The sequence below is a fragment of the Sesamum indicum genome, linkage group LG2, assembly GCF_000512975.1.
Source record: "Sesamum indicum cultivar Zhongzhi No. 13 linkage group LG2, S_indicum_v1.0, whole genome shotgun sequence".
NCBI classification, from domain to species: domain Eukaryota; kingdom Viridiplantae; phylum Streptophyta; class Magnoliopsida; order Lamiales; family Pedaliaceae; genus Sesamum; species Sesamum indicum.
Genome location: NC_026146.1, coordinates 8,315,600 through 8,328,210, shown reverse-complemented (window position 1 = coordinate 8,328,210; position 12,611 = coordinate 8,315,600). Strand labels below are relative to the sequence as shown.

At 36.4% G+C, this 12,611-nt stretch overlaps 2 protein-coding genes across 3 annotated transcripts; one reads left to right on the top strand and one right to left on the bottom strand.

The window, feature by feature from the left end:
* Positions 758 to 4,363, top strand: LOC105155606 (mitochondrial outer membrane protein porin 2-like). 2 transcript variants are annotated; one of them, XM_020692055.1, is made up of 6 exons: positions 758 to 890; positions 999 to 1,112; positions 2,522 to 2,632; positions 2,719 to 2,805; positions 2,945 to 3,153; positions 3,750 to 4,363. In XM_020692055.1, exons 2-6 carry the CDS (start codon positions 1,023 to 1,025, stop codon positions 4,054 to 4,056), a joined length of 804 nt encoding a protein of 267 aa, XP_020547714.1. In that variant the 5' UTR covers positions 758 to 890; positions 999 to 1,022; the 3' UTR covers positions 4,057 to 4,363. The 2 variants fall into 2 exon arrangements, with proteins under 2 accessions (XP_020547714.1, XP_020547713.1); XM_020692054.1 differs by lacking the exon at positions 758 to 890 and having other exon boundaries at positions 917 to 1,066.
* LOC105155605 (F-box/kelch-repeat protein At5g43190) lies at positions 4,661 to 6,173 on the bottom strand. The gene has a single exon (XM_011071500.2). It carries the CDS (start codon positions 5,888 to 5,890, stop codon positions 4,775 to 4,777), a length of 1,116 nt encoding a protein of 371 aa, XP_011069802.1. The 5' UTR covers positions 5,891 to 6,173; the 3' UTR covers positions 4,661 to 4,774.

Here is a 12,611-nt window from a genome sequence, read left to right as displayed (position 1 = left end):
TGGTCCAAAAAATATTTGTTTAACGTGCAATAAGTTAGTAACAAAATCAATTTAGGATAAACAATGAGTTTTATTCAGTTGTTTTTCTAATATCTGCAAATTTTGTGAAGTTTTTAAATAATGAAGAAATCTATTTATTAGATAAGATAATTTTAGAGAGATATTATATGATGGTCACTTATTCCTTTCGCTGCATTTATGCTTGTCGGAGGATTGTACGGTTCCAATGGCTCGCTCGATCTTGGGCTAGTGATGTGGAGTGGATGTCGACCAAGTGGGGGGGGGAGGGGGAGCACGTCGTCAATGCTTCATTTCGGGCACTATTGGCTTGCTTCATTTATCACCTATGGCAAGAGAGGAACCAACGGATCTTTCAGCAAACCAGCAGCTCTTGTTCAACACTTGTGAAAATTATAGTTGATGAGATTAGGATTTGTTATACTCTCCCCTTAGCTGTTAGTATACAGGGACTTTATAGACTATGGACAATCCCTTGGTTTGAAGGGAATTTTGATACTTGAACCGTGTTGTACTATTATTTTTCATTAATATAATTTACCGTTATTAAAAAAAAAGAGATATTATATGCAATTTTTCAAATTATAAATAATTTTTGTACAATTTTTACCAAATCTTGGGAGTGCAGTGTAATTATGCTAATTTTTTTTTTTATCCAAAATTCCAAAATACGACGCATTTCTAATTTCTTACCCGAAAATCCAGATAAAGAAACGTTGTCAGTCACCCCACAGAATCTCGGGTTCTATTTAGCATTTGGGGTCCAGAATCTTCAGAATCTCTGGGCAGAAAGAAAGCTCTGCAGAAAATGAGCAGCAGCAGCAGCAGCAGAGGACCTGGCCTCTTCTCCGACTTCGGCAAGTAAGCAAAAGGTGAAAATATCTGGCATCTCTCTTCACACACACACAAGCACACAACTCTTATGTCTTTCTCTCTGTTATATGGCTCCGATGGTTGGGCATATGTATTGTGTATTGCAGAGGTTTTGACTGAGGACTACAGTGATGAACAGACGGTGGTTATTTCTAGTCAGAGTGATACAGGACTGGTATCCGGCGAAAGAAATACTTTTTACTGAGTTTTCAATCTTCTTTGTACATCTCTCGCTTTGTTATTATTGTTATATATATATATATATATGTATATATTAGTTTTTGAGTTGTTTTCTAACTATTCTGGTGTTCTTCGTGTAAATTGTTTTTGATTTCTTGAAATTATTTGAATGTTGATTGTGATATTTGAATAAACTTTTCGAGTTCTGAGTTCTGTTGTGGAAAAACCTTTACTTTAGCTCTAATCAGATATTCTTCTTAACATGACTTTGATGAAATTCTTATTTATTGAACCCCATTATTACATGAGGCACATATTACTATTTTATGCTGTTGAATGTTAACTAAGAAATTGTGATGAACTTCATAGATTGTTTTGTATGCAATAAAGGCGGTACCGCATTTGGTCTAGCCAAGCATAGATTAAATTTTAGACTATTTAATTTTCTCGGGTATAATCAACTAGGGATTCTTGAATTGTGGATATTCAACAAGAGTACAAGCTTTTTATTGCCGATTTTTGAAAGCATACTTGAGTACTGGCTTATGACTATCTTGTGCAATAAGTCTTGGAGTCATAGCAACAGTTACATATCTGAATTGTAGTGGGATTCCTTTCCTGTGTGTAGTCGAAAGAGGGAACATCTCTCCTACTGCACTTTGAAGTTCTCACCTCAAAGCTGCTAACTAGAACAACAGCAATTTTAATTTCCTTGATGGTAATAGTGCAGCATGTCACGTGGACTGAAGGTTCTGATTTAAATGTGCTATCATCTTCAGTAATTATGCCCAGCTCAATGTAAATTTTCTCCTAATGTTATCCTAAATTGTAACTCCTATTGTCCATAACACTTTTGTAAAGTGATAAACCTGTATGCCTCCTTGAGTTATGCAACAAATTATAAATACAGCTGCAATTTATCGATAGCTCCTTCCAAAAATTGTGTTTTGAGAAAAAGTGAGGAAGGCTGAAGTTATAGAAATGAAAAGTGATCTGAATTGATTGTTTTTGGGAAAAGGCAGTCATAATGATTACTCTTAGCATGTCATGCTTTTCAAGATTTTGCGTGGATAGCAGAGATGACTTGTCAAAATTTTGGGAACTTTTGGAGTTTAGGGTTTAGGATAGGTGGAAATGGATCGGAAATAGATTTCAGGGAATTTTCTGGATATGAATTTGGAGAAAAAAATTTCTTTGAACACATTTTCCGGGAATAAGGTGGCCATCCAGTGATAACCAACCTTCCCAAATTTTTGCACAACCTGCTTGGGGGATAATGGTGTTCGTTAACTGTTCTCTAGATGCTTTTTCGGCATAATGCACTGTGAATCTCTTGAGCTTTCTTGCACTGCTTTCTCTATGCAGCCTAAGAATAATTGGAGTTTAGTATTTACATTCACTTAAATTTGGATTTCAGATTTCATGTTAGTTTATTAATATCCATGTTCAGGCCCTTGGTTCAACTTTAGTGAAGAAGGGTGGTCTCTCCTCTGGTGATGTGGCTGCACAATACAAATTCAAAAATGCTACAGTTGATATCAAGTTTGACACAGAATCAAATGTATTTTCCATCCTTCATCTCTTCCCCTCTTTCATTCTTCTCCTTTTCTAAATTAGATCTTGATTCTGTGATGTGATCATTGCCAGATATCAACAACTCTTGCAGTGGCAGATATCTTGCCATCGTCCAAGACTATTGCTTCATGGAAATTACCAGATTACGATTCTGGCAAGGTACTAATATCATTTAATACTCACCATAATCTTTTTGGAAATTATCGGTTTTTGGCTAATAGTTTAGCTTGATTTACTTTATGGATTTATTTCCAAATAACGTTATTTTTTAGCTTGATGCAATTTGTGGATCCTGCAGATTGAAATTCAGTATTTCCATGAACATTCAAGTTTAACTGCCGCTGTTGGTCTGAATAAGTCTCCTGCTCTTGATGTTTCAGCTACTATAGGTACCCCTTGTGTTGCCTTTGGTACAGAAGCAAGTTATATGGTCTCTTCTGGTAGTTTCAGGAAGTACAATGCTGGATTCAGCTTAAAGACACCCAATGTTTGTGCGTCTGCTATTCTGTAAGCTCCGCAACCTGATGTGGTTTCAGAGGATACCTTCAAACAAATTGGATCTTCTTTTTTAATCATGCTATTTATATTAGCTAACTTTCTAAAACTGGATTGGATATTTGTGAAAGAGCAAATTTGGCTTGTGAACATGAACTATTTGGATTCAGATCATTCAATGCTTTAGTAGGCTGCATTTGTAAACCGATCGGTGGTGAGGATATAATATAAGTTTAAGACAGGTAGCGAAGTAAAGCATATCAGGTGATTGTACTAGAGTAGGATCGTTGGTATTAATTCCACCTCTATGTTGGTTTAAAGTTGACTGCACTTAATTCTAAGTTTGTCAAATTTGGTTTGAGTTTGCTTATACAGAGCTTTCACTACTTAGTCCTCTACACCTGTTTCTTGGCTCGAATTAATACTGCATTTTTGCTCTTATCAACACTAGCTTTGTAGGTTTTAAACATGTGCATGGTTCAGTTCACCTTAATCTTATGCACATCATGAAGAGTTTTAGCTTGGCCCCAGATTTGAATTTAGGCTTGTCATATAAATGACAGCTGATCACACATCTCTGATAGCTTGCTAATTTTTCCCCCATCTAGGTTCGACAAAGGAGATGCAGTAAGGGTATCGTACTTGCACCATTTGGATCAGCTGAAGAGAGGGCTCGCTGTGGGTGAGATTACAAGAAAGTTCTCGACAAATGAGAACACATTAACTGTCGGATGCTCTTACGTGATTGATCCACACACAACAGTCAAGGCAAAGCTTAACAACCATGGCTGTCTTGGTGCGCTCGTTCAGCATGAGTTGAAACCCAACTCCATCCTAACCGTTTCTGGTAGTTTCAACACCTTGGCCATGGAAAAGACACCGAGGTTTGGCCTGGCACTTACCCTCAAGCCCTAAACAGTTGTTTGTTGGTCTGATATCACAGGGAAACCATACCGTGGTTATAGCTGTTGATTATTTCCTTCAATTTCGAAATTCATTATATCTGTAGTTTTAGCAATTCAACAAAAGGATAACAGGTTTTTGGTTCATATGAACTTGCCTTGCCCTTTAGATTTTTCTATTCATACTGCAAATGATTCACCCAAGCGCATGACTTCCAGAAATCTGAGCAGATTAGCAGTTGATTTGAACTTTATTTTATATCATAGGGGGTATTCGATACTTTAATTTTCATAGAGGGTTTTTTAAACATTCTATTATCACAGAGGTGTCTATGGATTTTTCCCTACGAAGATATGTTAGACAATTCACACTTAATGGATGGGTTAGAAAGTATGAACAAACCCAAAATAAGGGTATTTGACTTGGAGCCAAGAGCAGCCAAAGAGGAAAACTATAGTTACTTAAATTCTACAATCCAGAACACTTTTACTTATTTAAATGAGGTAGTCTGACTGCAAATGCTGTCCAAGACAAATTATTTAAACACCATTTTTCATGTTTTCAAAGTTGGACCATCATTGAGAAAGCTAAATGTGACTGGAGACAGACAAGCATGTTAAAATGGATCTCAAACATGTAGATATTGATACAATATCTCAATTCCAACGACCAAAACAAAATAGAGATCAATCTCAGACATGTAAGGAAAGAAAAACGAAAAATATGTATTTTATACAGTAGAATAGAGCTCTGGCTTGAAGGGAAACCACCTGAATCCACAACTCCACTTGTCAGGCAAAGAAGGGCATTTGGGCAGCCAATGCCAAGTCCTCCTAGACACCTTGTAATACAGTATCTCAGGCCAAGTATAGCAGCACAAACAAATCAACCCTTGGTGCCAAAAACAATACACATGCTCATAGTTATGGTAACAAACAGACACAAACTTTCTGCACACCGTTTCAGGCAAAGTTTCAACCTCCATCCAATCTCCACCATCTTCCCCCAACTCCCACAATTTCACACTTCTTGAAATCCCACTCACTCCAACTCCTCCAATCAAATACATCTTCCGGTCACCATCGCTCACCAACCGGACGAAAGTCAGCCCGTCCGGCAACCCGATCGTCGGTTTCTCCCACTTCCCGGACTCCAAATTGAAGCTCGCAACATAAAAAGGCTCCGGGGTGGTGAAAAACAGGCATCCATCATAAAAAACACCCTTTTGATGGGGGTTCTCATTGAGGATAAGGTCAAAACCTTCGAACTGCAGCCAGGAACTGACCTTCGAGTCGTAGACTAGGGTGTTAATGGATGATCCCATTGAGCATAGCATGAAGAGTTTGTACCCATTTGGTGTGGAAACCAAAGTGAGCAGCTCGAAATCAAACGGGCACGAGGGAAAATTCACTCGGCGCAAGGACCGGCTCAAGAGGTTGCATATGATGAAAGAAGATGATCTTGGGATGGAAAAACAGAGGAGGCCATTGGAAGATGAGAGGAGATTGGAAGAGGGCGGGCATGAAAGCATTGGTGGGAAGGAAAGAGACATGTTGCACCATGAGTTTATGACAGTATTGAAAAGAGGGCATTTTTGGAGAAACTGAGGGTGTGAAAGGAGGATGAAAGAAGAGAAAGGTGAAGAAGAGGACAAGGATGAGTGTTTGGAGATAAAGCAAGGGGAGAACAGCAGGGAGTTGAACTGTTTGCAGGTTGATCTGAGGCCGAGGAAAGTTTTAAGAGGTAAGAAGGAGAGCACGCGTTCGAGTAGATGGTCCGGCAGTCGGCTCCATATTCTTGGATCCATATCCATTAATTCCTTCTGCTTGGAGAGAATTGTTGTCATAATCCCATTATAATCAACAAGATCAATACTTTTGTTGTCTGAGAGAGATATACTGTGTGGGAATTAAGCTCATGTTCTGGAGGAGGAGGAGAAATGGATTTGCCATTGGAGAAATGGTGAGTTTGACATAAAAGGGATTGATCAAAACAGTATGCAGCAGGAGAGATAGTGTGTCACGTGAAGGATGAGAATGTGTTGACTTAGTAGACAACTAGACATATATATAGATTGGATTTCATACAATTTAACTCCATGTGACAGTGTAAGTAATCAATTACCCCTTTATAAAAGCAATTTACCCCATTGTGTGTTTTTTTTGTTTTTTTTCATAAAGGGGTAATTTGCTCATTTTGCAATATCAAAAGTAGATTATTTCTATTTTTTCCTATGTAGATATGTACGAATAACACATAAATACTTCTATACATGTATTTCATACACACACACAAATGATATCGACTAAACTTTTATTAATTGGGTTGCGATTTAGACAGTCGCAGAAACCTAATACAAGCTTCTTATTTTACATTTTCTCTTTCCTCCGCCTCCCTCCTAGTAGAGCTTATATAAGGGTTGGTCATTTAGTGTCACACTAATGAGGGATTTACACTTTGTTGCGTTGTCTTCTTGAACCCAAACTCTTTTATGAGTTCTGTTCATTTGTGTTGTTCTGTTGGTAATAGCTTCGTTATCTCCTTAAATTTTAATTGGTTTCTAAATTACATACACATACACTAGTGGCAATCATGCTACTTATTGATAGTAAATATAGTCTTACCATATCACACTCGATCTCTTAATAATAAAAAAATATCATTTAATATAATATATCAATTAATTGTTTAATTTAATTAATTCCTATTCGCTTAGAAAGGAATCAGTATTACATGCTCCTAACATGTGGAGAATGATTTTTTTTTTTTTTGTAAACAAAATATTAATTACTTTCTCAATGTTGCTATAAGCATAAAATATTATATAATAGCATATACAGTATATGATTTATTGTTGTATTCTATACTTTTGATATGTATGCTAAAGTATGTAAATAATAAGTATTTAATAAAATAATCTAAATATATAAAAACATTCAAATAATATATTATAAATTTATAATTAATTTTAAATTTTAAAATAATATTTCTTATGTAATAAGATGTTGCTTAGTTGCTGTTTTTTAATTTTCATTATTTACAAAACATATGAATGAGTAATTTGAAATTTTGATTCATTTCTTTTTCATTCCTTTGGTATACCAAACATAGGAATGATAATACCAAAATTATTTCATTCCTATTATTATTCCATTTTTATGCTTATTTATTCTCCTCAAATTCATCCCGACATACCAATCATGCTCTAACACTCTTTACAAAGAACGGGGATACTAACACCTCTTTAAAGAAATATTTATATAATTAGATCTCACCTTAGAAGATGTAAATGTAACTTAATTGCCCTTTTCCATTTCTTTCTTACAATTTGTCTTTTTTCTTCTTTATTTATTTTCTTACACCAAAAAAAAACAATTAAACAAATATTCTCAATCTTGAATTTAGAAAATTCAAGCAAAGACACAGGGTTTGCCAAAAAAGTTAGTGTATAAATAGATGTATCAAAATGTATGTATATACATGTATTTAAAATTTAGAATAATTACACTTCCCTCTCCTGAGATTCGATATAATGACACGTAGACTCTTTATAATTTGAAAAATTACATCGAGCACCTTTGATGTTTGTTTTCGTCTAACAAATAAGTCTTCTCATATGTCTTCACCAATTAATGCATGTAATGAGGTATATTTTCACCGTTATAAAGGCAGCTTAGTTCGAAAATACTTTTGATTAATATCAGCAAATTCAGTGAATTTTGACTAATATAAGGATTTATTTATTAGACGAAAGCAAACTTCACACATACTAAATGTAATTTTTCAAACCACAAAAGATCTATGTGTAATCACAGCAAACTTTTGGGAGGAAAGTCTAATTATCCCTTAAAATTTTAGAGATAAATTCCATGTACAAGAGGGCAACTTGCTGAAACTTATGTACAAGTTGAAGTGTATAATGGGAAGTTGTTAATTGCACATTGGAAGACGTGGTCATCCAACCAAAATAGTTGAAAATATCTCCACACAATTAAGAGTCTCCTAGAATATGTGCAACTTGTGATGTATATGATTTATCAATTAATGACGTCTCTTCCATTTCTTCAACGAGTGTAGTTTTCCATTAATTAAAAACTTAAGCTATATTTGTAAAGTGTCTTTTTGGTCGTTATTTTTATTATTTTTATCTTCTAGAGAGTGTGGAATATATTTTTGTAGCTTGATACATTATTAACTAGTCATAAAGTATATTATATTCATAATTTTATTATATAATTCTATCATTTAAATATTTATTTTATATAATTATGATGCTTATTGAAGTCCAGTATACCATAAAATATCGAAGGGTAAACTTAAAATCCAATAATTTTTTAGTTAACCTGCAAAATAAGAATTAATATAATACTTTATAGAAAATTAAAACAAGAATATGTAAAAGATATATGAGAACTAGTAGTCTCCGGGTTCTTTGGGTAGTTTAATTTTCTTGGATTACATCGGTCCATCTATATGCCACATCAGATTCACATCCCAATCGAGCAGAAAAAGAAATTGCAACTGTCTTTTGAGGGAAAATTTGTTACCTGTTGTGGGGCAGTTTGATCTTATTTTGAAATTCTAACTTGTCTGGTTATCCCCTGTTAATGTGTCATCAAGTTGATGTGTCATTCAAAGTGGAAATAATAAAACTAAATGGGATTAACGGGTTGAAAATGGGCTGAGGCTGGCTTGATACGCCAACAAGATAGGAGGAGGTATTTTGCACTTTGGGTTTGTGCAGTTGGGCCTGTTGATTTACCTAAATTGTTTTGTGGGCCTTTTAGTTAATGGGGTTTGATAATTCCTGTGAGCTTCAGAAAATTGACACCCTAGGTATCATCATGCCCCGCCTCCTCTAATTCTGCATGCTTGTATGCACTGCTGGAGTAGAGTCCTTGTTCTGATGAATCTCACTTATTTTTGCTAATGTAAATGTCTTTCAGAAAGTGGTTGTGTTCCTGTTCTACTACCTCGAGCGGAGCTGCGTCGTGTTCAGCTAAGATGATGGTTGGTCGTGCTAGGCTAATTTTGGTTTTCCCCACATGTACATTTTGTACAGACCTACCTTTTCGAAAGTTGAGAATTCATTAATTGAAGGAATGTGTTTAGGGTTGACCTAGTAGCAAGGAGTGTAGATAATGTGTTACTCCTAATTTTGGAGGGAGTGGATTGGCTTGGGAAACGCAGCGAAAGTGTGAAAAAAAAAATTTTAAGCAAACAGTTAAATCTCGATCAAGGGGTGTTCCATTGATCGTTTTTGGAGCGTTCGGTGTAAAATAGAAAATCAAAAGCCATAAAAAAATACAAGAAAAACGAGAAATATAAAAGTAAATGGAATTTACCCTCGTCATCTTTCTTGTCTGACTACAAGTGTTGATTCATCTCTGTTTTCGTTTCCAGATTCGTCCATGGCAAGATCTTGATTTGGAGATCCTCCGAAGAATAACACACCACCACTAAAGGATGTGGAGATTTCGTGCTAGCAAAATATGTTATAATAGGTGATCTGAAAGCCTTAGATTGTCATACTTGTAATCTATTATAACTCGATTTTAAGTAATATTATTCAGTGAATAAAATGAGTTTCGCCATTGGCATTTCATTTGTTGTGCTCATTACATTTATATTTGTATTTCTTTCAAACATCACAACAAAGCCCACAGACCACTTTAACAATCGTGCAATAGTTGGATTGCGCATTGGATGGCGGTCATGAAACCAACTGTCTAGGGTTGGGTCTGAAATGTTCTAAGTCGAGGACCTCGAGAATGGGCATCGAGAGTCCTATGGAGACTTGCATTAAGAGTCGCATTCATTTGATGAGTGCCTTTTTTCAGCGACAGACATGGGACGTCTATGCGATCTTAATGGGTCGATTGGCTAGGTGTCGAATCGATTGGACTGACTCGCGGGGATCGTTATATGAAAGTCTTGGAGGCTTGGTCAGTATAGCTCAAAATCCTAGCTCCAATAATACGGAGTAGTCCTCATACTTGAGGAATCATGGCAGTCACGTGCATGTGTGTTAGACTTCGGCATTTTAGTTTAAGTATAATTAAAACTTCATAAATGATACTAATTTAAAGGGATAATTACACTCTCCTCTCTAAAGTTTCGTGTAATTACACGTAGACTTCCTGTGATTTGAAAAATTACATCTAGTACCCGTGAGGTTTGTTTTTGTCTGACAAATAAGTCATTGCATTAGTCAAAATTAATTGAATTTGATATTAACAAAACAAGCTAAATGAAAATTGATATTTATGCTCGATTGACTTATTGCAGGCCAAACAATTTTTCTCGATTAAACTACCTTTATAATGGTGAAACTATACCTCCTCATATCCATTAACGTGTGAAGGCGTATGTAGATACATTGATTATAAAAAGATCTATTTAACCTGCAATAAATTAATAATAAGTCAATCGAGATAAATATCAATTTTCATTCAATTTTTTTTCTTAATATCATCAAACTCGATGAATTTTGACAAATAGATGGACTTATTTTTTAGACGGAAGCAAACTTCAGAGATGCTAAATATAATTTTCTAAACCACATATGGTCCATATATAATCACACCAAATTTTAGGGGTGAAAAGTGTATTATCCCTAATTTGAAAAAGCAATGATTTGTATTCACTTTTCACTCAATAAATCTGTACGTAATTTAGGAGGGTGGGTAAGTATGAAAAAATATCTTAAATTGATGTATATATTATTAATACACATTTAGTTACAAGAGCAAAAAAATAATTTTTATATATAACCTATACAATAAATACATACATCCTACCATACTACATATATTCCAACACCATTATAAATACAAAAAATATAATTTTTTAGAGGCAACTACTATTCATTGATTTGACCTCTCATACGAATTAAAAAACTCTCTCAAAATCGGTATTGATTTCACCTGGTGCGCAATCTTCTCGTGACTAAAATTCCCGTTTCATCCTTTTGCTAAAATCACAACCACATCATTGGCGCCTTCTATGGGAAGAATTTGGCTCGACACTAAGACTGAAACTAGGTCTCGGGCTCGCGATGTCCACAATTTGAACACGATCAACAAAGCTCCAGTGAACAGGGCGGAACAAGACCCTCCTCGCGAACAGTCGCCACCTCAGGAGGTAATCCCCCTACCTCATGAACAAACCCCCCTCAATGGGGAGATCCACCCACCATGTCGACAATCTCCACCCGCGCCCCACCAGGAGAACACTCCCCTCAAAAGTTCCACCCCGAGAACCGATGGTCCAACTGACACAAAAGGCTTTGTTGGCCCTGATTCGTGACGCATCTACTCAAACAACGCATTAGCCGTGGCCCAATTTGTGACACAACAACTCGTGAACCCGCCCCCTCCTTCTCCTTGCAGAGTCAAAAATTATCCTCCACTCCGGAGAAGGAGCAGAGGTAGTAGGAAGTGAACAACAGAATCTCTTGACTTGAGGGTGTAAGGACCTAAGATCAAAACCCCCGTGATCGAGAAGTATCAAAATTCCCTCACCGCCTAGGGGAGCCGAGGATCCTTATTTGCCATGGGTCATCACCCCTCCTCGACGGAGCCCTTTCTGCCCCTTAACTTTAGCCAAAGCACTTCCAACAAGTGTCAAAGTATCGAATCTATCAGAATACAATGGAACAGGGGACTCACAAGATCACGTGGACAAATTTTTTGCTAAAATCGATGGTACGACTTGAGTGACGTTGTCTATTGCAAGGTCTTCCGCACCACACTCTCCAAACGTGCTTTAGCATGGTTCAACCAACTACAGGCTGGAACTATCTCTAGCCTCGAGCAGTTGACTCAATATTTTTTGCATTACTTCTCCATGAATGAAAAAGTTCCAAAAATAGCCGCATATTTGTTCACCATTCGCCAGAGAGAAAATAAGTCGTTAAGAGATTACGTTCAAAGGTTTGTGGAGGCAATGCACAAGGTGTCGCATATCAATCATGAGTTGTTGGCCAATATAATTCAACAAAATTTGCTAACAACAAGATTCAAATAATCTATAGTCGAAAAATCCCCTAGCTCTCTAGAAGACTTGCTTATGCAATCACAAAAATATATTAGAATCGAGGAGTCCAATGTTTCGAACACTTCCTTGGCGTCAAGAGGAAAGGTCAAGAAGAGGAAAAAGAATCGAGAAAGGAGGTGGAGCGCAAACATTTACCTCTAACAGGGCTTGTGCACTACACTCCCTTGAATGCATCTAGGGGGGAGATATTAGTTATGACGGAACAACAAGCGCTAATCAGCCAATGGCCGACAAAGATGAAAAATAACCCCAAGAGACTCAAATCTGATAAGTATTGTCGTTTTCACTGAGACAGGAGGCACACAATGGAGGAATGCCATCACCAGAAGAATGAGATAGAAAAATTGATCCAGTGGGGACAAAAAGAATATATCAACCATTATCCACATGACGTCAATTTGACCGTGGGCTGAGTATGCCAACTCCTCATGACAATAATTATCCCACAACAGGATTCATCCCATGACCTCGAAAAGATCAGCAAGAAGAGACTCACTCGCCACAAAGGA